This window comes from Pollachius pollachius, assembly GCF_949987615.1.
Source record: "Pollachius pollachius genome assembly, chromosome: 12".
Lineage (NCBI taxonomy): Eukaryota > Metazoa > Chordata > Actinopteri > Gadiformes > Gadidae > Pollachius > Pollachius pollachius.
In genome coordinates, this window is record NC_136945.1 from 16,918,873 (window position 1) to 16,942,241 (window position 23,369).

General features: G+C 45.2%; 3 protein-coding genes across 3 annotated transcripts in view; all 3 read right to left on the bottom strand.

Moving 5' to 3' along the window:
- Positions 1–7,856, bottom strand: part of LOC307083378 (potassium voltage-gated channel subfamily B member 1-like) — a gene marked incomplete at both ends in the record, with an annotated part of 29,137 nt that extends 21,281 nt beyond the window's left edge. The window contains one exon of the mRNA XM_079747243.1: positions 7,287–7,856. Within this exon, the coding sequence (XP_079603369.1) occupies positions 7,287–7,856 (570 nt within the window). The remainder of the gene's footprint in view (positions 1–7,286) is intronic.
- A 1,485-nt stretch (positions 7,857–9,341) lies between these two features.
- Positions 9,342–17,267, bottom strand: LOC307083614 (prostacyclin synthase-like). Its single transcript, XM_079747548.1, has 10 exons — positions 17,155–17,267; positions 16,261–16,384; positions 15,729–15,904; positions 15,185–15,328; positions 14,438–14,565; positions 13,265–13,446; positions 11,584–11,725; positions 11,219–11,400; positions 10,653–10,804; positions 9,342–10,308 (listed from the first exon to the last, which is right to left on the bottom strand). The coding sequence occupies exons 1-10, from the start codon at positions 17,220–17,222 to the stop codon at positions 10,158–10,160; spliced, it is 1,449 nt and encodes a 482-aa protein (XP_079603674.1). The 5' UTR covers positions 17,223–17,267; the 3' UTR covers positions 9,342–10,157.
- Positions 17,268–18,135: 868 nt separating this feature from the next.
- thumpd3 (THUMP domain containing 3) lies at positions 18,136–22,913 on the bottom strand. Its single transcript, XM_079747257.1, has 10 exons — positions 22,796–22,913; positions 22,266–22,531; positions 21,961–22,038; positions 21,133–21,561; positions 20,588–20,718; positions 20,130–20,199; positions 19,889–20,004; positions 19,680–19,784; positions 19,442–19,565; positions 18,136–18,587 (listed from the first exon to the last, which is right to left on the bottom strand). The coding sequence occupies exons 2-10, from the start codon at positions 22,503–22,505 to the stop codon at positions 18,396–18,398; spliced, it is 1,485 nt and encodes a 494-aa protein (XP_079603383.1). The 5' UTR covers positions 22,506–22,531; positions 22,796–22,913; the 3' UTR covers positions 18,136–18,395.
- Between the last annotated feature and the right edge of the window lie 456 nt (positions 22,914–23,369).

Consider the following 23,369-nt stretch of genomic DNA (forward strand, 5'->3'; position numbering starts at 1 on the left):
CCTCTTCAAATGTCAGCATCTGTGCCGAGCACCGCGTTCACCAAGATGCATCGTCGGTGTGAAGGTACCGAGGATTACCTCAGGGGCGATGCGGAGGGTGTCGAGGGGTCGGGTGTTTGGGCCATCTGGGTGGGATTAGCGAGTGTACGTCTGAAGTTATTTTACGCCGTGGTTTTGGTTCTGTGTGTATGCATGTGTACAGTGTACAATGTCACACGAGATGTCTCAGCTTGTGTGGGCTACTCGCTAATTGAGAAGGCATCAGGCGCTTATCAGTGACCATCTGATCGGTGGGTAGAGAGCAGCCGAAGGAAACACAAGTCTGAGTTGGATTATTTACAGGAAGTCTCTCACTCTCTCTCTCTCTCTCTCTCTCGCTCTCTGTCTCTCTCTCTCTCTCTCTCCTTCTCTCTCTTTCCCTCTCCTTCTCCCTCTCTCTCTCTCTCTGTCTCTCTATCTCCTTCTCTCTCTCTCTCTCTCCTTCTCTCTCTTTCCCTCTCCTTCTCCCTCTCTCTCTCTCTCTGTCTCTCTATCTCCTTGTCTCTCTCTCTCTCCTTCTCTCTCTTTCCCTCTCCTTCTCCCTCTCTCTCTCTCTGTCTCTCTCTCTCTCTCTCTCTCTCGCTCTCTGTCTCTCTCTCTCTCTCTCTCTCTCACTGCCTCTTTCTGCCTCTCTCTGCCTCTCTCTGCATCTATGCCTTCTCTCTCTCTCTCTCTCTCTCCCTCCCTCCCTTGCCAATTAGGTAATGCACATCAACACAGTGGAGGCACTTACGTTTTCTAAGTTGTGCTCAGAAGAATTTTGCAGATTACACAACAAACAATCAAATGGAAAAACTGTAGGGTATCATGAATTAAAGATGGATGCAGAATGGCTGCTGGTTTAAATACAACAGTGAATACGATCAAACATTTGATTCTATCAGTGCTGAAACTAAACCAAACCCACAAACAAACCCTATTGGGTCACGTTAATCATCACTCCGGTCTCAGAATGCAACTGAAATGCAAACACATGAGACTACGTTACTATGTGACCACTAGAAGTTCAGCCTAAAGGGACACAGGTAGCTGATCGTCTTCTTCACACTCTTTGTTTCTAGATATTTAACCTTATAGGCAGTTAGCTTACTGTTATATTCCAAATGGTTTCTCTTAAGTGAACGACCAGATTGCCATTAACTTTGGGAGCACACGCCAAAAGGCAGTACTATTTATTTGCAGGTTTACTCGGCTGGATACAATCATATTTCCGCCGCAATGTGCTGGGAAATACAGACCAATGAATCAATCTCACAGGCGAGCATATGAAGAGCCTAAGTGAGCTTGGTCCAGTTACAGATTTGTTAAATTCAGACATGGGCTAGGGGGAGCAGGGATTGGCAGGTGAGACAGTGGGGCTGCCCAGCCTGGAAACCCAACGCCTCCATCAATACAGGACTTTATTTCTACACCCAACCAGCAGGCCATGCCCTTGGCAACACGGTGGTCACTGGAGCTTTATTTATTTATTAACCTTTATTTACCAAGGCAAGCAAATTAAGAACAAAATTCTTGTTTTCAAGTGCAGCCAGAAAAGAGCTAGAAGCTCTTTAAGGGGAAGTGGTAGGGGAGTGCTAAAAGTGAAAACAAGGTTATATAAATTACACTTAGAACAATACAATACAATACAATACAACAGTCAGTAGGGCATGACAAGAAGGCCTATTTAGCAAGTGCAGGAGTCAACTTTGATTTGTTGCAGATTTTGTTTGAAGACGGAGAGAGGTGAAGGTAGAGAGTTTAAGTGTGTTTCGTACGGTGTTCCACTCAAAGGCTGCAGCGAACCGGAAGGCACTGCGTCCGAAGACGGTGCAGACTTTGGGGATGGAGAGGTTGATGAATGCACTGGACCTTAGGTCGCGGGCAGGGTGGGAGAGATAAACAGACCCGAAGCAGAAAAAACAAGTAATCAGGAAAACAAGATCAGACAAATTGAGAAAATAAATGGAGAAAGAGAGACAGCAAGAAAGAAGGAGTTATTTAATGATGGAAATAATGCATGAATAAAAGTAAGAAAGCAAGAGAGAAAGCAGTTGTGGCCTCGGTTGCTGCATGTACACTCTACAGCACATCATGTTACAGCTAATATGTAGCCAATGTAGCTAGTGGTCTGAAATAGCAGCAAAGCTAGCAAGTACTTATGAGTACTTGTGATGGTACTTTTTACAGTGGGATTGCTGGAGTGTGAGTGTGGGAAGAGTATATTTAAATGTCTTTATGAGGGGGGTCTAATGGGCAGCAGCAAACCAACTGTGTAATCCCTGTTCCAGAAACACTCAGTTCCTCTATTGATTTACATTCACTGTGATCGGACTCTACCACTCACCTCCAATTAATGTGTTTTCACACTTTGATCAGGAAACATCAAAGGCCTCCTCGATCGATAAGGCCAATGTTCACATCCGTCTCGGCATTATGGCTTGTATTTCATCTATATTAATGACTAACAGAAAAGATGAACAAACTTTTCTAAGTATTGATATTCAGTGTTGTTACCAGACACTAGCTGTACAGACACTATCTTAAGAGGATGACTACTTGTCAACAACCAAAAAGTGTTACATGATGACAAGTGCAAAAAGTGTGTCATTGTAGAAAAGTTTGAGATAGGAAGGGCTGTACACTGTAGTTTGTATACATTGTTACCGTGTGAGGAGGAATATTCAGTGAACTGGAATAATCTCTCTGAATGTTAAAAAAAGAGGATATCTAAGGGAATCATTATTGTGGCTTAAAGATAAATCACCCTCAATGCACATTAAAAATGCTGCATAATAGTATGAATTTACAGAATTCATAGTTATCTGCTTTTTTAGGATAACTATGGGGGGGGGGGGAGGGGGGGGGGGGGTCTTAAATGCTGAGAAGGCTCATTTTGGATCTGAATAATAAGGGCAGAGAAAAATGGAGGGCGGAGCACAGGAGCCAGATCAGATAGGAGCAGGAAGCAAGAGGAACATAAGAGAGCGAGTGAGAGAGCAAGAGACAGAGAGCAAGAGAGAGAGAGAGCAATAGGGATTGTGAGAGCGAGTGTGAGAGCAAGAGCAATGAAAGAGAAAAGAGAGAACGAGCAAGAGAGAAAGAGAAAGAGAATGAGAGAGTGAGTGTGAGAGAGAGAGCAAGAGAAAGAGAAAAGGGAAAAGGCAAGAGAGAGTGAAAGAGAAAGGAAAAGAGAGGGATAGAATGATTGAGCGAGAGAGAGAGAGAGAGAGAGAGAGAGAGAGAGAGAGATGTCTGCACAACTGAAACCCCCTGTGAGGCCACTTGAAGACGTACAGCAGTAGGCCAGGCGGGAGAGGGAGAAACTGCGTGGGGTTGATTTCCAGCTTCTCCCCGAAAAGCACAACAGCCTCACAAAGGAGGCGCTGTCACCCACTAACAAGGCCTTTCCAAACGGCTGCTCCTTCCTCACACACTGCTGGGTAGTCACAGGCCTATCATACTGGGAGGAACAGAGAGAGAGGGAGAGAGAGGGAGAGAGAGAAGGGCCCGGAGAGAGTAGGAGGGAAAGAAAAAGAGAGAGGGCAAGAGAGTGAGAAAGAAAGAAGGATGAGAAAGGGGGAGAAGGGGAGAGAGATGGGAAGGGAAGAAAGAGAGAGAAGGAGAGAGAGTGGGATGGAAAGGGAAAGAGAGAGGGCCAGGGGGCGAGAGACAGGGAGGGAATAGAGAGAGAGAAGGGGAGGGGAGAGAGAGGAGAACAGGCATGGAGAGAGGGATAAGGAGGGGAAGGGAAGGTGTAAGAGACATACAGTATAGACAGGAAGCTGGGGCCAAAGATGATGTGTGGAAAATGGAGCATAAACAGGAGCAGTGGCGACTACGCTATGCTATCCTCAGGTCCCTCTGGGTTCCCTCCTGTGTGTGTGTGTGTGTGTGTGTGTGTGTGTGTGTGTGTGTGTGTGTGTGTGTGTGTGTGTGTGCTCATGCTCTTCGTACAGTATCTGCAGTGGCTGTGGTCCCCAGGATCTTCACTTGTGTTGAGAGGCAAACTAATGGATGGCTTTGGTGTGTGCTCACATCGCCCGGGTTGGCTTACACCGTAATGCTTTTGCCATTGATTTGCAGCCCCGCTTCTGAGACTATTCATCTGCCACATTCACCACAACGGAGCAGGGAAAGAGCAACACAGACAGATTATGATTTATTTTCCATTTTTTTGACAGCAAACCCAGAGAGAGAGCGACAGAGAGAGAGAGCGAGAGAGAGAGAGAGAGAGAGAGAGAGAGAGAGAGAGAGAGAGAGAGAGAGAGAGAGAGAGACGAGCTGGGCACTTCAGACAGTGGTGTTGGAGGAGTTGTAGTCGAGGTTAGGTCAGGGTTAAGGGGCTCTTAAACTTCACAATATAAGTAGAGACTGTCGATGTGAAATTCTACGGACACACTAGATTGCCTGAAGCTGTCAGGCCCCTTGTTGAGAGACAGGATTCCATGCGAAATGCCAAAAAAAAAAAAAGTACCTAGTATTAGTCATTAAGAATTTTGTAACCCATTTTACCGGCCATACCAGTGAGGTTACGCATGTAAACCATGCAACTGTTTGTTTACCACTGTCAGGTACAAATTACTTGCTGCACCTGTGCCTTTCATCACGTAGTTCACTATAACCTCCAAAGGGGGTTACCCTGTAATTAACACGACTCATGATGAAGAGTTGTTCCATTTGCTAATAAGGCCAGTGTGAAGGCAGTTTGTGGTCTGACTGGTCTAACAGGTCTTACTGGTCTGACAGGTCTGAGTGATTCCTTTGAAGACATCTGTCTGTCAAGGGGACGGCTATAAGACAGGTATGCTGAGACATGCTGCTATTGCACATACACATGCACACGCACGCACACGCACACACACACACACACACACACACACGTACGCACACACACATGAACATACACAACACACACACACACAGGCATGCATGTACACACACACAAACGCACACACACACACAAACACACACACACAGACAAGCATGCACACACACACACACACAGCACACATACAGGCATACAAGTGCACTTATGTTTTACACAAGAATTCTTCAAGTTTTCTAACTCTATGGGTTCGTTTAGAAGTCAGTGGCGGATTTCACTGATGAGTCCCATTTTTGAAGTTCCCACCGCCCAAAAAAGTCTAGCCGGCCATGACACTCACACACTGACTGAGACAGGGGAAGACAGAGTGTCTATTGCAGCTCTTCAGCGGCTGTCCGTCAGCGTGCGGGTTCTGAGGCAGAGTAATGCGTGCCTGCGTGCCCCACTCCCGTACCTATGGAGTATTCTCGGGAGGTTATAACTCCCAGGGATCCGGCGTGGTTGACATCTGAGGGCTATAGATATTTCAGACGCCACCTTCCCTGGCTCCCCCGGAACAAAAAATCTGTGCGTTATTAATGTGCGGTTAAAAATTCATCTGCACTGAAAAATACATTTCAGAAGATACATTTTTTAATGTATTTTAAAGATGCAATCCCCTTTAATGAACCTTAGAAAACAAGGTCATGCAGAGGGCGCAATGAAGTCTTTCATTTACATTTCAGTTTCATGGTTCTCTGCCCCAATCTGCCCCCCCCACCCCCCCTTTCCACCCCTCCCAGCACATGACTTAAGCTGCTCTGAATCACTAACCACATTCGACAATGTGTATTTTATTAATTACACACTATCACTAGGCTATAACAAACTGTGACTGTTGATTATAGAGGCTAAGGGGTGGATTGCGATCATTCGAGTTGAAGTACTTGATGCATGGGAGTTAGGGATCGGGGGAAATTTGTTTTATCTGCCTTTTAAAACTTTGCTGATTTTGAAAGCAAAAACAAGATTTATTCAGCCAAGCCCCGACTTAGTTAATCACTAGAGACCTGTACATTAAAGTGTTTCCATATCCTGTACCACTAGAGAGGTGGCACAGATCTTCCCCTAGGTTACAACTTTTAAATCAATTTGTTGAGTGTACAAGGCTACACGCCTACAAACTTTTAGAGGAAGACAACGTGGCATAGAAATTGATTGATTATGCATTCATAGACACTCTGAATCCTGTTCTGAGCCAATTTGGAAAAATATGTTTTGCCATACTTGGCTAGCATAGCATCAGCAAGAACATATTCAATAGGAAGGGTAGGGGTCAAACACAAAAAATGCGATAAATATTAATTGCAAGCACCTGCTAATTAGTATCGTTCCTACATTTCTCTCTGTTTTTCATCATTAGAGATTGACTTAGAAGGTCATCATCTCACTAGAAAACATATTAATTAATCCTGTATGATCAATTTCAATACATGTACCATTTCTTTAATGATGTAAACACACGGGTGTCTATCGACAGAGCCAACCATCCGCGTAGAAGGGGACGGAGTAAATGAATCAACAAGGATGATGAAACACTGGGCTGGAAAAGAAGTGTGAGCTGTCATAAGTGTCATATGGCTTCTGGGAGTGATGTGTGGATGTGTTTTTGTGTGATTCTTCGTGTGTTTGTGGTTTCTGTGTGTGTTTCTGTGTGTGTGTGTGTGTGTGTGTGTTTTATGTGTGTGTGTGTGTGTGTGTGTGTGTGTTTTATGTGTGTGTGTGTGTGTGTGTGTGTGTGTGTCTGTATGTTTGTGGGTGTGTGTGTGTGTTTGTGTGTGTGTGTCTATCTATGTGTGGATGTGTGTGTGTGTGTGTGTGTGTGTTCCATAACCAGGCTTGTCATTCAACCACTCTCTGAAGGTGCTATAAAACCAACGGGACCAGATGAAAGGGATTTTATTTTTATCAGACATCCTAAGAAAAAAGAGAACTCAGCGGTTTAATCTATTGATGTCTCCCATAGAACTGCAGCAAGCTCAGACAACTTGTGTAACAACTCATTGTGTTTCACTTTGTCTCATGATGAGACTATAATACCACCTTCACCTGGCCCCTCTCTTTATCTCTGCGTTCATGTCAAGTGCAGCCTCTCGCTTCAACTTAGAGATTCAAATATATTGCTGCAGGTGCAAATAGAGGAAGTGATAAGACCTAACCGCATTCCCTCCTCAGCCTTATCACGCAATATTCATGACCCTGAAGTCAACCTGCGCTTCCTCCTTTCCGCCGCCGCTCTCGAATACTACATTCTTGAACACGGCTTGGGGCTTGGAACCATTACCGCTACCAGCCAGACGCCACTAAAGTGCCCTCCTATTGATAACCCCGGTAGACCCGGGTTCAAACCCCCCAGGACGCATGGCCGCGCCTTACAGCAAGCGACGGCTCTTGGGTTTACCTTTGCTGCGAACGACGAGCTGGGCTTCTCCAGCAGGTCCCAGAGCTTCCTCCTCTTCTCTGAGCAGCAGGTGGTGTCAAAGTCCTCCCCCTCGCGCTCCCTCATGGTCTCCGCCTCGCGCTTCAGCTCCTCGTTCATCTGCTCCTTCTTCTGGTGGTAGCGCGCCTGGCAACAGGACTCCAGGTAGATCTCGTCGATGCCCCAGTAGTCCAGCTCCTGGCTGAAGGACAGCGCGCACATCTCCTCCATCATGTGGAGCTTGCCCGTGCGGTAGAAGTTGAGGATGGAGGTGAAGGCGCCCGGGTGGCGGTCGAAGAAGTACTCGTTCTCGCCCAGGCTGTAGTCGTCGCACACCTCCAGCACCGAGTCGTGGGTGCTGCAGTCCCGCAGCTTGCCCAGCCGCGTGCGGGGCAGCCGGTCCAGGGTCCGCCACAGCACCTCGTGGAGGAGGCCCCCCACGTTCAGCCGGACCCGGCGGAAGAGGGTCTTGCTGCGGACGATGTCGGACGTGGCGGCCGGCGGCAGCGACGGGGCGCTGGACGTGTCACCCCGCGGACCCGCGTCACTCATCTTCTCCTCTCAGGACGGGCGAATCGGAGCACTTGGGTTAAGACGGGGTGGTCTCTTTGGGTCACAGCGGCATTGGCCCAAGGAGGACCACATCCATGGTGCCGCTTACACTTTGGTTTGAACTGCGATGGGGACAAAGGCAGAAGAGGGGGAATCGTTTCGTTAGTGATCATACACCAGCCTTCCAACGGTTTAAACGACCCTCGGAGCACCGTGTCATTACAATCAGCTTCGGGATCGGCACACAGCCGCTGCCCCTGCTGACAAGGATGGAGGGAGCAGAGGCACAGATCAGCTCTGGCTTCACTCCATGTGCGCTATCCAGTTCTGAAACGTCTAATCTGTCAACCCCGAAACCGTTGGATTGTTGTTTGGTGTTGCTGTCCATGTCTTTGGGTGCTGAAATATTTTTAACTCGCGTGGGACAGCGATCCATCTAGTTTTATTTGCAGTGCATACAAGCAACCAAAGGCGCACTTATTTTTATATCGGACTGTAATGATGTGGTCAAACAGTTGCAGCCCATACGACTGTAGAATAGGTTTCGAGATAGGCAAGATTAACAAGAATAACACGAAATTGAACGTGCAATACAGATTTGAACAAAGAGTCCAAATCTGCATGAGGACGGCGTCTCATTTGAACGTATGCATAAGTAATTGGTGGCATCTTTAAGTCTTGACAACATCCTCCAATCTTATTTCGGTCATTATGCGAGTGGGGTCTCGGCTCCACGCGGTAGCGTCTAAATAATTAGGGTCGCACGTTTGACCAAACACGTTAAAGATACTCCATCCTAATACAGTACACGCAACGGATGCAGGAAAACAAGAAACCTAAGTACTCAACAAAAAAACATAAATATATATACTAAACATAAATATATATGTATTTATAACGATACAAAAAAGAGTTAATTCATACCTTGCCCTGTATATTCCGATGATTCAACGCATATCCCTTAACATCCTAGGAGCAAACGCGCTCAAACTTCTCGCAGGTCCAGGTCCGTCATTCTGCTAACAGGACGCTGCAGGCGCACTGACGAGCCAGGAGCATGTTTCACCACACACACTCCCAAACCCCCTCCTCTGTCCCCCGGAGCTGCCCTTCGCTCTGAAGCGAATCAACAAGTAGGACTGAAAGTAGTCACGAAAGCTCTTGATACATGATCACAGTTGGTCACGCAGTGTGTGTGTGTGTGTGTGTGTGTGTGTGTGTGTGTGTGTGTGTGTGTGTGTGTGTGTGTGTGTGTGTGTGTGTGTGCCGCTAGCCGGTTGTCTGTGCATGACTGGGAATGTTCCAATGAGTTCTGCAGGGGGCTGCGTTCTCGCTGTGCAGCTCCAGCGGTGCAGCCAATGAATTTAACTCTAAGCTGTCATAACAAGAATTCCCACCATGACAACGTTGCTCAGTAAGCCATAATTCTTTTGATATTTTAGTTTTTTTTAGATTCATGGAATTAAAAAGCAAATTAAATGCGTTTAAAAATAAATATGATTTATTATATATCAGGATTGTTTCATCATTGCATAAACAGACTGTGGGTACGCTGCAAATTAAAAAAAAGTCAAGAGCACGATCAAGTATTTACATTTTCACAGTTGCCAGGTCTAGCTACCACTTAGAATTTCATTTGACACTTTACAACAAACACAATACATTATTTACATTATATGCATCACAATCGTGTACCAAATGCAATCCATTAATGGTGTTGTTTGGTCTATTAAGTTTTAAACAAAGACTAATGACTAATGAAGTGCTCAACTGCCCATATGGGCAACCATTGCACTCAGTATTCCATGGAGACTCATGTTTCAGTGGAAAACAGCGTGGAGTCTTGCTAGTATGTCACGTTATACGTGACAAACACATCCAAACTTGGCTTCATCCCAACAGAAACAAGCACGGGAGAGGGATGTGTGCTTATCTCGATTTAAACACCAATTAATCCTTCTATCGGCGTCCACAAGTGCGAGTCAAATTTTTCATCGTGGATTTCCATTGAAAAGAAGTGATGTTGTTCTTGGCGAGTCGTATTTAGACTAGAATGTATTATCGTGCTGTGGAAAGTGTGGCATATTGTCTCTTCAGGTGTACAAAACAAATGTTAATATATTATATAAATTCCTACATATAATTTTAATAATACTTACAAATAGTAAAAAAAATACTCTACAGGCATATTTGCATGTCCAGATAAATACCAAAAAAACACAATAACAATACTGGTACTAGAAAGGTGCATAAGTTGTGCAGCGTGGGGGACTCATAACGTGTACCAACAGTGGGCCCTCGTCACAGCGAGGCTCTGAGTTTATATCGGACTTCCAGGTCTCTGGCAGGCTGCATCATTCCAAAGCCGTAGCGGCTGGGCTCCGACTCCGGCATCACCGCCTCTGGATCGCACAGCTCCAGCTCATAATGGGAGAACACCAGGTACACAAACCTAAGAACCACACACACACACACACACAGAGAAAGTACATTCGGTTAATCTTCTGTATCTGCAGCAGACAGACATACGGCATCGTCAGACAGTGGTCCCATCTCTTAAAAGGTTAACCCCCAAAGGTGGATTCAACAAAGAAGCCCCCCCGCACCCACAGAACACGTGGCCCGCTATCCAGCCCTCACACCTTGTCTGCCATCCCACAGCCCCTAGGAAGCTAATCCCTCCATTAAACTCTTTGTGGCGGAATACAAAGAGACACGAGGCGACAATAGGTCAACCCCCTGTGGTGCTGTTGCCTTTGAGCGGGGAACTAGGCCTGGCTCAAGGAGGACACTCACTGTCGTATTGTGTCGATGGCAAACTGCTTTCCCACGCAGCCGTTGTTGCCTGCTCCCCATGGCATGGTGTAGTATTTCAGCTTCTTCCCCCCTTTGTAGAAGTCCCTCTTATCCGATCCATCCTTGTTGAGGAATCGGTCATACTTGAATGCCTGAACGGAAGAAACAGGTTGCTCAGGATGCGCAGACAAACTTATTTGATTTCACAATGGAACACCAAGCCCTTTTATAATCATGAGGGTACTGTCTGCCATGTGTGTTGGTATGGCCTGCGAGTGTGTTAATATGGTCTGCCAGGGAGTTGGTACTGTCTGCAAGTGAGTTGGTACTGTCTGCCAGTGAGTTGGTCTGGTTGGCCAGTGTGTTTGATTTGTTCATCTGTTCATCTTTGTTTGGGTCCCTGTTCAGTTAATTCCAGTTTATAAACGAGGGATTAATTGAATCGATTGGCGAAGGTGTGATTCTATCTACCATTAAAAATTAGCAGTACACTAACCCGAGTCGATCTCGGAGTGAAAGCGGGGATTAGGGTGTTCTCATTACTGCCAGGGGCCAGGAGTACCAACCTGTGGCTCCTGGTGAATCTCGGGGTCCATTTGGGGGCTAATGAAGGGAAACAAGCACACTCTGTCTCCCTTTCGGAGCAGGTACTCCTGACCGTCGGCCAAGTGCAGCGTCTTCTCCTTCACTACCTCTCTGGTCATGAAGGGGGCAGCAGTGAGTCTAAGTGCCTCCTCCAAGGCACTGTCTGACAGGGGTGGAAGGAGAAGCAGTACAAGTTACTAACCATCCCTGAAAAAGCTCAAGAAATTGGAATGTGTAGACAACCATCTTTGATTTTCATCACATTTAACGACTTATAGGGTGAAGCAGATTTACAATTACTGTTAATAATATATATATATATATTTTTTTAAAGAACTGCACCCACCAAACACTGGCGTACGCATAGCGCTTTCCTGCAACGTTTCGACTTGTGAAACCCTGGTGAACTCCTCCCGCACGGCTGCCAACGCCTCCGAGTTTGTCAACAAGAAGCCGAGGAGCCAGAAGGCAGCAGGGCCGACATTTCCCTGGAAACACATCAACACGGCCAGTGTTTACGTCTGTTTGTTGCAGTTACAATGGAAAAGATAATAACGTGACCGAGACAGTAAGGGGCGGTAACGCCGGTCACGTTGACTCACAGGACTGAATCCATCACACACATTCGTCTCTTTCAGTATCCACGCAAATCACTATCATCGCCGACGTAATGAGTGGAGCAAAGTGCTTTAGGAGTCAAACAGAAGGGGTTGTTTTGATGTTGCTGGGCTCTGGATAGCCTTACTGACTAACTCCTTCCTTGTAATGGTTTACTTAAAAAGGAAGCCGGTTGGACCCAATGGTTCCGTGATGTCTGCTGTTGCACTAACCAAAGACAAGAGGATCTAGATCACGGCAAACAGTTTGCTTCTAGGCGGCCACTGTTTAAAAAAGTCAAGTGGGAAAAAAAATTAGGAGAAAATTACTTTCTTATCTTTGATTCAATGAAACAAAACGTTTTGGAATTGAGAGCTCATTCTCTACCCCGAAGAGAAATTGTGCAGAAAACGTGGGACTTTTAACTATAGCCCTCTTCTATTGGTATGGCCGTCGTGTGGCGGTCTCTCAGACGGAGAGCGATAGCTGAACGAACAGCCCACTCCTGTGGCTGAACGGGGGTCCTGCGTATCCCTAGGCCTGGTTAAACTCATCCCTGGGAAACATGGATTCTAAGTGGTGGATATCCACCAGGATCCACTTGCTTTCTATCAGTGTTATTTTTTTCAGGCAGTTATCTGTGGCTAGCCAACGTATAATGGGTGAGGATACACAGTCGCTATCACTCATGTGTAATGCACTGGTACCAGTTAACTAACAAAGACGTTATGTGTGACTGCAATATGCACTAACTTATTATCTAGAAATATCTAAAGGTTAAGTAATTAAACAAGTTAATTAATATAAATTAAGTACTGTATTATTTGTGCTTAACTTGATAATTTACATTCAAATATCACAGTGACACTTGTCCTTTTAAAGCTTCAGGAATAGAAAACAACACAGCCCATTATTGGGTTTTCCTTGGCCTATCTCCAGGGATTTTCTTTAAGGCAGGGCTGTCAGTCTAAATATAACAAGCACGTCCTCGTCAGATGGCTGTCTTTGTTCATATCTCCAGACCTGATTGGCAACTGCAAATACCTGTTGAGTATACAGCCTTGACTGTGTTCACCTTTCCCCTGAAACAGTAGTGAGACTGCTTTGTAAATTCACTGGGGGAGGGGCCATGTCTCCGACCTTGTAGACATGACGCTTGTCGAAGCTAAAGATTGTTATCCTCGACTTGGCGCCGTGCATGACGTCAATGTGACGACCGAAACATGTGTAGTACAAGTCAAAGCGCCAGAGGGAGAATTCGTGTCTGTACATTCAACCAATGTTGATGGATATCTAAATACAACTACCACGAATATAAACACTGATATATATATAGATACATATATATAAACACACACGCACACACACACACACACACACACACACACACACACACACACACATATACACACACACAAACAAACACACACCTGCGTGGCCCAGAGCTGCATCAGGAGGGCCTTCCTCTGCATGTCCCTGTCCGCCCCCTCGGCCTGAAGCAGCCTCCTGTAAGCCTGAACCCAGGGGCCCGAACCAGGGGCCTCACACAGACCCGCCGGGGCCAGGAACTCTGACAGTCTTTGACGGGCCGCCTGGGTGGTCCGCTTCTCATCTGATAAACAAAACACCCACGCAAATCCCCTAATGAGTATACCAACTGTTAGCACATGGAACACAGAGAACACACACACGCACAAACACCACAATTGATTAGTGAGAGGGTCCCTGCTGCGAGGTCAAGGGCACAACGGACCACACTCCCACTGCAGGCAGGGGGATCGCAGTCGGATGTGACTTAAATGTTAAAGAGTCGTACTGGTATTCAAGTCCTTATGCACAGGCACGCATAAGGACTTGAATCCTCCACCAGGAGTGGCAGTCTGAACATGGAGGATGACTGCTTGAAGGCTTTACAGACTTCTCAACCAAAACAACATAAAGCCCACGCAGAATTCACCATGACAATGAGACAAACCCCAATAAACGTAACATGCCAGCAATGATGTCATCGCAAGGTGTATTTATGTTCAACACATGTAAACACATGTTTTCGGGGCGTCCCCATGTTTGTTCTGGCCATGCTTGCTTTGACAGACACAAAAGTCAATATGTGAAAGACAAATAGAAAAATCGCAATTGTGTTGGTCTCTGAGCCATGGTGCAATAAGCACAAAAGGATAAAATTAGGTACAATTATTAAAATAAGTAATATTTACAAAAGAATTCATTCCAAATGGTGCAAATAATTCTGAATGGTGCAAATGTAGGCAAAACGAAATGGTAAATCAAAACGGTATATGTACAACAAAGTTAAAAAAAGTAAATGGACGACGTCGGTGCGTATGCAAGTGCTCACCTGGTTTAAGAGTGCTAACCTGGTTTAAGCGTGCACACCTGGTTTAAGAGTGCTCACCTGGTTTAAGAGTGCTCACCTGGTTTAAGCATGCTCATCTGGTTTAAGAGTGCTCACCTGGTTTAAGAGTGCTCACCTGGTTTAAGCATGCTCACCTGGTTTAAGAGTGCTAACCTGGTTTAAGCATGCTCACCTGGTTTAAGAGTGCTCACCTGGTTTAAGCATGCTCACCTGGTTTAAGAGTGCTCACCTGGTTTAAGCGTGCCCCTTGCCATCTTGGTCAGGAGAGCCTCAAACCTCTGGTACTCTCGGTAGACCTCTGCCGGGTCCGTCCCATTGTTGTTCTGCTCGCCCCTGAACAGTGTCAGGTAGCCGGCTCTGTGGGACACAGAGACACAAGGAACTTGGGTGAATACAAAACAAATAGGCTGAACTAAAGAGTGAACTTGTTTTGCACAGGCAGCAGTGCCAAACGTTCTGATTACAACTGGCCTTCCTTTGAGGATGCGAAAGTGGTGGTTCAGTAATAATAATAATAATAATAATAATAATGATGTTTTAGTGCTGTTTATTAAAAAAGCAATATATCCAAAGCAAACAACTTGAGTTGAACTTGGACTTTACTCCCAGATTACCCAGTATGCATCGTCTCCCAATGAAGATCGGGAATAAATACACTTTTATGTATTTATCAACACTTTTTCACTCTTATCAATATGACTCTACAGCCTGACAAAACCATTGAGTGATTAATTCACAATGAAACACAAAGCTGACAGCAAGCCTCTCATCTTTTTTTTTTTAATGTATATATATCAAGTTGAACAGGAAGAGGGCTGATCACGTTTTGTTTGTGGCTGCAATGTGTTTTACAAAGCATCTTTCCTGCCCGGTTTGCAAGAACATCCTCATGGGCGGAACTGTTGTGTAAACTGTTTACGTGCAACGCTGTGTTGGTATTTTAGTGACATGATAAAGTGTGTATGGAAGTCCCTACCTAAAAAGCAGGCTGTAAGAGAAGCTAAATAGTCTGTCCACTTTCCAGTCCATCCGGTTCTGAGCCGTCTCTGCTTTCAGGAGGGAGGAAAGCTGCATGCACATGGTTCTGTTGAGAAGGGCTAAATTGCTGCCCTGGAAATGCCTACGAATTACAGAAGATTAGTGAGAAAGGTTTGACATCTGTCGCATGAATGAAAAAGGTAAAAACCAAAAGGTGTACCAAAAGGTAGATCGATGGTGCACATGGATATAAGGTAGCAGTTAAGTAGTTATTAGCTCATAGTATTGCTTTTCTGCGACACATCATGACACACTATGTGACTATTGGCTGGACAGCAACCAACGTTGTGTAGGGAGCAATGTCCAAAAACAACATTCAGCTCTGTGAGTAACAAAACGGTGTGGGAATTAATGTTGTGATGTCATTAGCTTTAATCATTTACATTGAAAGATCCACCACCTACACAGAGAGATCAAGCAATCCTTCCATTTCATTGACATTGCATTGCGGTGGTTCCCCCCCGACAACAAAACAAACCTACTTCTTCATGAGGCCTTTAGCTTTGTTTTGGTTGTGTCCGGGAAGCCGCAGGTTAAAGATGCGCTCCATGAGGACCTCTGCATAGCGGCTGAAGTCCAGAGACACAGGGTCCTTGATGACCTCGTCATAGGAGTGGGGGTCAAGCAGCACGGTCACATAGCGCCCGGCCACGCGCACCTGTAGTTCAGACACACCGCGCGGGGCGGGGGGGGGGGGAGTTATAAACACTGGACCACGTTGCCCAAGGTGACGCTCTTTCAATTATGAGTATTATTATAGAACTCATCTCTGATCAATGTTTGAGTCAACGCTAAACTTGAAAAACTTAAATTACTCATCTGGCTATTTGGAATGCAATTTATTAAACAACAATCTCCTCTAAATGTATTGAGCCCATTGACGGATATCATCTAGTGCTGACTTAATTATGATCATAATTAAGTCAGCACTAGATGATATGTCACGGCTGCATGTGACAACAAGATGACCTGAGGGAAAATCTAAGGGAATCATTCTATCATTTCCCTGCTTACCGTGAAAATGTCGCCATGTTTTTTCTTCATTCGATTTAAGAACTTTGCAGCATCTCTGCCAAATTCAAGTGCGTGACCCAGCCATGGGATGAGACCTTTGTCTAAAGGTGGATCAGTGGTGGATCTGAATAAAGAAAAAGAAAGGGTTTATTCCCCTCAAAGCCGCTTAATATGGCAATCATTATCGCAGATACATCAATGGGACCAGGTGACTCAATCTTTAACAGTGGAAAAACAAGTGCCTTTAAAAAGATAATAATAATAATACATAAATTGAACCACAACAGCGAAAAACCAAGTTTGTTTTTAATTGTAAACGATAGGGCTGTAGGCCTAATCCATGTTTTCAGTGAAAAACTTGTTTCAGTTTTTGCTGAATGGTTTGCTGAAATTAATGGTTTTAACTTCAACGCGAAATTATACAATATATAGGTGAAGCTGAAGAATATTATAAGCAGTTTGACCACATTTCAGAGTCGGTATACAGAGCGGCAGGCTGGCTCTCATTCGGAGCGAGTCCCGGGGAAACACGCTGTCATCACGTCCAGATCATGAGGCATTTGATGCATGAAGACGAGCTATTCAGAGTTCATTAAATTACTTTTTGATGGAATTCTACTAATGTTAAAGGTTGTAAAGGAAATAACAACACAAATTGTCACAGCTTTGTTGCAGAAGATAAATAGTTCGTAGGCTGCAACTACCGAAACAACGGCAGGATTTTTTGTTTAACCCTATCACAATGTATATATAGCCGGCATACCTTTCAATAAGTAGGCCTATAGCCTATGTCATATAAGGCTTATTTACATCATCAGAGGTAATTAATGAAACCAATATTTACCTATATTGTTTTATTCTAAAAATGAATATAAAATAATGGGTAAAAGATACCTGGATCTCTTTGCCAGAATGAAGTAGAGGATTACCGCCTGGACGAGGAGAAACGTGGTCCAAATCATGTTTGCTGTATGTGATCGGCCGGTGGAGGGAAACTGTCGCTGTCCTTGCCGAGTGTGACCTATTATAGACTCAGGGCGTCACGGCGCACCTCTTATGAGCTCAGAGTATGTCATACGAGACCTTTTTCATATCGTGACTCATTTACATAGGTTGTATTCATGAAGTATGCATGTTTACCTTTTTCCATGCATCATTTTTTATTTTGTTCGTATATTTTGTTGTGAAAAGCCCATATCCAAAATATATAAGTAACAAATTGGCCTATAGGAATTTTATATCACTTTCTTTTTTGGGAGCATTCATGCGTCGGATGTTAGTTATTGTGTTGGTGGTTATGGTTTATTGGGTTATGGTAATTAATCGTGAAATGATTTAATATGGTGAGAAATTGTTTTGTGAAGCTACCAGCGTTCTCACGCATGCAAGACGTGGCAAAACAACGTTTCATTTTTTTAAACCCCCATACGGTACGTCTAGGCTGCATTAGGGTTTTAATGTAGAGCACTGCTCCCCTTAATCCACTCAACATGTCGTCATCCCTCTACCTGCAATTGTTCACGTAGGCTGGGGCATTTCATCGGTTTACATTGTGTCATCCGTGACTCACGGGGTACCATTGCCGGTTAAACAACATTTGTTTTTTGTGGTGTTTGCAGTAATTTTAGGAAATGACCAGATGAAGTAAATTCCCAAGTAAATACATCTTCCATTCATAATTTCCTCTACATCCCACCCTAGAGAAAATGGGATGTCAATCACTGATGTCAGGGAGGTCTCAGGGAGTGCAACAGAAATACGATTCTCAGTCACTCACAGGTGTCAGGGAGCTGTCATATATTCAGGAGAGTTGGGATGTCTGCATTCCTTGATCCAAGTACGCATCGTCAATATATTCAGACAATCTTTTTCGCAACATTTATTCAAACCAAGATCAGTTGTGCAGATATTTTGTTAACAAGAAAGTCGGTTCAAATGCCTCAATCACAACAGAGGGAATAAAAAACCAAACACAAAAAAAACAAAAACGTGAACAAACGTCAGCACGCATTTGACCCAAACAGGCTACATTCTAAATGTATTCCTTTAAAAACTCTATTAACGAATAAATAACCTTATTCCTTTTAAACATCATCGACTGTGAAAAGAAAGCCACACTCCCGCTGTGGCTGTGATTACGAGAGGTCCATATCCTCCTTCACGCTGCCTCCCCCGCTCCGGTTTCCTGGTGCTTCGTAGATGTCCTCTGGGGTTTCCCCGAACGTCCCCGCCGTGCGCTTGAGCAGGAACACTCCTGCGTGCAGCCCACCGATGTTCACCCACACCGTGTGGGACTTCTTCCACAGCCCTCCCATCCGTGACACGGCCTAGAGACCAGACACCCAAACACACGTTACAGTGTTTCCCCCAGGAAATGTCTTAGTGGGGGCGCCGTCGCCGTTTCAATTCCATTCAAAAAGCTTCATGGCACGACTATTGTTGTGAACAGTATTACCAATGCATCATTTATCTTTATTCTTTGTACCTGATGGAAGTGTGTTTCCCTTCCCTACGAGAGTTTTTTACTTTGTTAATGCATAATAATTAAAAATAATAATAATAGGGATAATATATAGTAGTATAATATATAATAGGGATATAATACATATTTTTTTATACATTGGTAGTTAAGACGGGGCCCTATTGTTGTTAAGGCAGCCACCTTAACCATACAGTGCTGGGGGAAACACTGCGTTATATCTTCACGTGGTGGAACCATGGAGTGAGTTTAATTGCGTTCTCTCAGTGATTTACGTTCAATCACATCACAATGGGATTGTACTCTGGGATGTTGAGATTTTTCAGCAGAGAGCCTGTGTCAGAATAAACACATTATAATGTACCACGAAATGAAAAGATACTTTGTCATATTGTCCTGAACAATGTGTGCCAGGAATATGTTGTAAGCCTCTGATTCACATCGTAAGGCAGGCTGAATACCTGAACCCTGCCGATCTGTATCAAATCCTCCTCATCCTCGGTTCTATGTGGCCCACTTCACTGGGAAAAATGTCAACCATTCCATGTGAAAACAACTACTCTTGTTTTCACAGGGCTGAAAAACAGGAAAATCCCCTATGGTTTTCAAAGTTCCTCTTCCAAGTAACTTTGAAAACAAAAGACAGTAACACGTCCCTTGAAACATGCAGGAACGGCTGTGTTTCGGTTGGATCGGCAGTACCTTGGAAAAGCATTTCTTGTCCTGAGTCAGCAGCACAGCAGTCCCACACCCCGGGCGCACAACGCGTGCCATCTCCCGCAGACAGGCTGGGTACAGGTCCCAGTTCTTCTTCCTGGAGCCCATTCTTTGGAAATACACATTGACCTGTCAGTCATTCAACCCCCTGTTGAGCACTCCCAACAGGAAGTATTAATATCAACCGCTGTTATTCATGCTTCCACTGACGCGATTACCACACCTCTTCCCGAAAGGCATGTCAGACAGGATGATGTCCACAGAGCTGGTCCTCACAGGCAAACGGCACACGTCCCACTGGACCGCGTCTATGGGGAGTCCAGGTGCACTGTGGGAAAACACTGAACACCGTCAGCACGACAGCTAGCCGTTCCCCCAGTACCAGAGTCAGAGTAAAAAGCCCTCCGCACCGCAGGGGGCCGGTCCGCTCACCTGTCTCCCTCCTCTTTCCTCTTCTGAACGTGAGTGATGTTGTTGACGGTGCGGTTGATGGCCATGTCGTTGTTGTCCCCGCCCACGTAGAACGCGCTGTTGAACTCTATGGCCCCCTGGAGTGGAGAGGAGAGGAGAGGAGAGGAGAGGACCGAGAGTTATAACGGACCGGGGACGTCCTTTTTTGGCTTACATATTTGTATTCCCCTCTGTAATCTTCCACACAATGTCGGAAAGTTACCTCCAGAGGCAGCGCTCCGGTGCCACACATGGGGTCGAAGATGACGTCAGACGGCTGGGGATTGCACAGCCTGGAGGGACCAAAGCATGGAGTGTGTCAGATTTGCACAATGTCGAGCGGTTGAAAAAGGGGAAACCGAAGCAGTGAATATATTTATGTTTTAATTACTAATTGTGTGATTCACTGGCTTGTACATCAATGCCAAGTTGTATGAGCAATAACTTTGAATGAAACAACCTTATTTAGTCACAAATCTTTTAAGCAAATAAGACAGAAATGGGGTTGAGTTAAATGTAAGAAAGGGCGTTTTGTTGATTGATTGGGAAATCTCAAGAGTCGTGTCGAGACCCAAAAAAAAAGGCCCTTGAAAGGATTTCCTCAAAGACTTCTAAAGCTAGAGGAACCCCAGTGTGGGACCACTTGGCCACCATGACAGTGAAGAGTGTTGCAACCACGACCTTAGCATCCCATAGCACAGCGTTGAGCGTAGGGTGGTCGGGCCAAAGTGGGTGATGTTCCTTCTGTGTAGACTCTCTTCGGTCAGCGCGATGCCGATCACTACCTCTTCGCTGCTAATGTTCAACAGGACCTGCCAGAACGAGACAACACCTCGACGTGACGTACAATAACACAAACTGATGCCAGGAGAAAAGTGTTCTGACCTGTAAAAGGAACCCGCCTTGCTCATTACCTCCTTAAGACACAAGTTCATTGTAAAAACATGATGCCAAGAATAGATGAGTCCTCAAGTCTGGTCAATCTTATTGTTAAGATGAATTCATCAGACTCCCGCCCATCTCTTAGGGCTAAATGCGAACCCGGACATGACACATAATATCCCTGCTAACCTTTTGTTTTCTACATTTTTCTTTGCCTTATTCAACCTGAGACAATTTAGCGTGTCGGACATCAACAATAGAGAGTTTGTAAGCCGGCCATCGGAGCGGCATTCACTGATTGCAATCTACTTTCCCAGGCGCCGCGCGCACGCCTACCTACATACCTCTATATCGAACCTAGTCATGTCCGCTTTCCACTGGAAGAAGTCCTGGATGGCGCCGCCAAAGTCCCGGGCCGCCTCATTGGAGGAGAAGCTGTGTTTGTCCCCAGCCCGGTTGCACGACACCCTGAACTTGAGGACCTTGGGTTCGGACGCCGCCTCCTCGGGGCCCCGGGAGCTGCTCTCAGAGTCGGCCCCGGCCTCGTCCAGGGGCCGTTCCTCAGTAGACGGCTGCATCTCAGCCGGTTGGGGCTCCTTCTCCTCTGCGTCCTCCGCATCGGGAGCTGCGCCCTTCGCCTTGCCCTTGGCAACGTGTGGACCTCTGCGACGCCCCCTCCTCTTCTTCAGGGAGTTGTTGAGCCTCCAGACCTCCAGAGCGTTGGCCCAGGGGAGGGTCGAGGCGAGCTGCATCAACTCGGCCAACGTCTCCTCCTGTGTGATACACAGTGATACTTTTGGCTCCCCGTTCTTTTCTTCGAGTTTCTGGGTGTATTGTTTTAACCAGTGGTTCCCAAGCTTGGGGTCAGGACCCCAGGGTTTTGGGTTGCTTGTATGAAGATGGGGTCACTGGACATTGCGGATAGCTATAGAAATTTCAGGGTGCGTTTTCTACATTAAAAAAAAACCGTGGATGTATACAGTATGTATAAATATATGCCCTATATATGCAGGAGCAAACTAGCAATAATGACACAGCTGAATTTGGTAGAAATGCAAGTCATGTTCAATGTGACACAGGGCTGTCATATTCAGGAACCTTTACACATCAACACCTGAAACAATCCAACTTCTGTCTTGTGTTACACGCTGGGCTTGGCGGAGGTACTGTACCTTAGATTCCTTGAACTGATAGTGTTTGTATTCTTCCACAATCACAAACAGGTTATCAACAGATCGCAGTAGATGAACCTATAATGGGATTTATTTGTCTGATTATTAAGGCAAATACTGGGTACACTGATAGACACACTTTGCAGCAAATTAGCAACAATGACTAGACAAGAGGCTGAATTAGTGGGAGTAATTTTTTGTTTAGGTGAAATGATGCACAGATGGGCACACCGTACACAGCAACTCCTCCCACAAACTGGCGACGATGACTACATGTATTTAGCCTTGTCAGGGTGGCACCCTACCTGGAAAAGCTTGTCTGTGCTGACTTCGAAGTAAATCCGACCACGATCTTTGCCAATTCGCCCTTCGGCCCCAATTTTCTCCTTCACCTCCTCTGCAGCAGTGTGCTCGAAGCCGGTTGGCACAGTCGCTCCGATGGTCACTATCATTGTAGACCCAACAGTGGACTCGAACCCGTTGAAGGGGTTGAGAGCGGGAGCTACAGAAACACCCTCTGCATCCACATCTCCTTGAGATGACATATTGTTTTGAAGTGTCAGTCCTTCACCTATGGAATGAGATTTTTTGAATGAGGGCATTACTTTTCTGAACGAACAGGCATATCTACTCATGCATTGCTGTGTTATAATACGTTGCTTTCCAGTGCTATAGTTTAACATTATGAAACATGCATACAACTTGCTTGCACAGCAGCTAACCCTTCTAGTCGGCTACCTAGCTACTGTTAGCTATTCAGCATGTAAAATTATTGGCACCGAGGAACAATCGATATTACTGTAAACGCAATGATTTGTGATTTCCTGAAGCCCACCGGTTCGCTTGTAGATGATGACAACCGTTTTGGAGGCCAAAGTGTACAGCTATCTTGCCCAACAATACTAATCGCGTGGCTGTGGGGATTTGCCTGTAGCCGTTCTACTACCATGCTGGTCGGAAACAATGTTTACTTCCGTACTTTTACAGTGGCTCACCGATAGAGGGCAGTAGGGTACACCATTTGGATCTATGGCATTTAGGTCTGGAAAAAAATTCTCACCAAAAGCCCAAAAGTATTTAATCCCAATGATGATACATCTACAAAATATGAACAAAAACAACAATGGTGACGAGAAACGCATTGCTTTGCTCAGAATGGTAAAGGAATTGGTCAAATTCGTATTTATTTGTTATTCTTTTATGGGAGAACAAGTAATGTTAAAATTGTGTGCACAAAGATGATAAGATAGCCTAGTTCGGATCACATGACTGTAGTATTGTTGTAAACTGGCATACGTAAGTGCCAGCCTTAAATTGTATCTAAATACGATCTATGGATGACACTTAACTGAAACTGACATTTCTAAATAAGATTTAGATGTGAAGTAGCTGTTATACAATTAACAGAT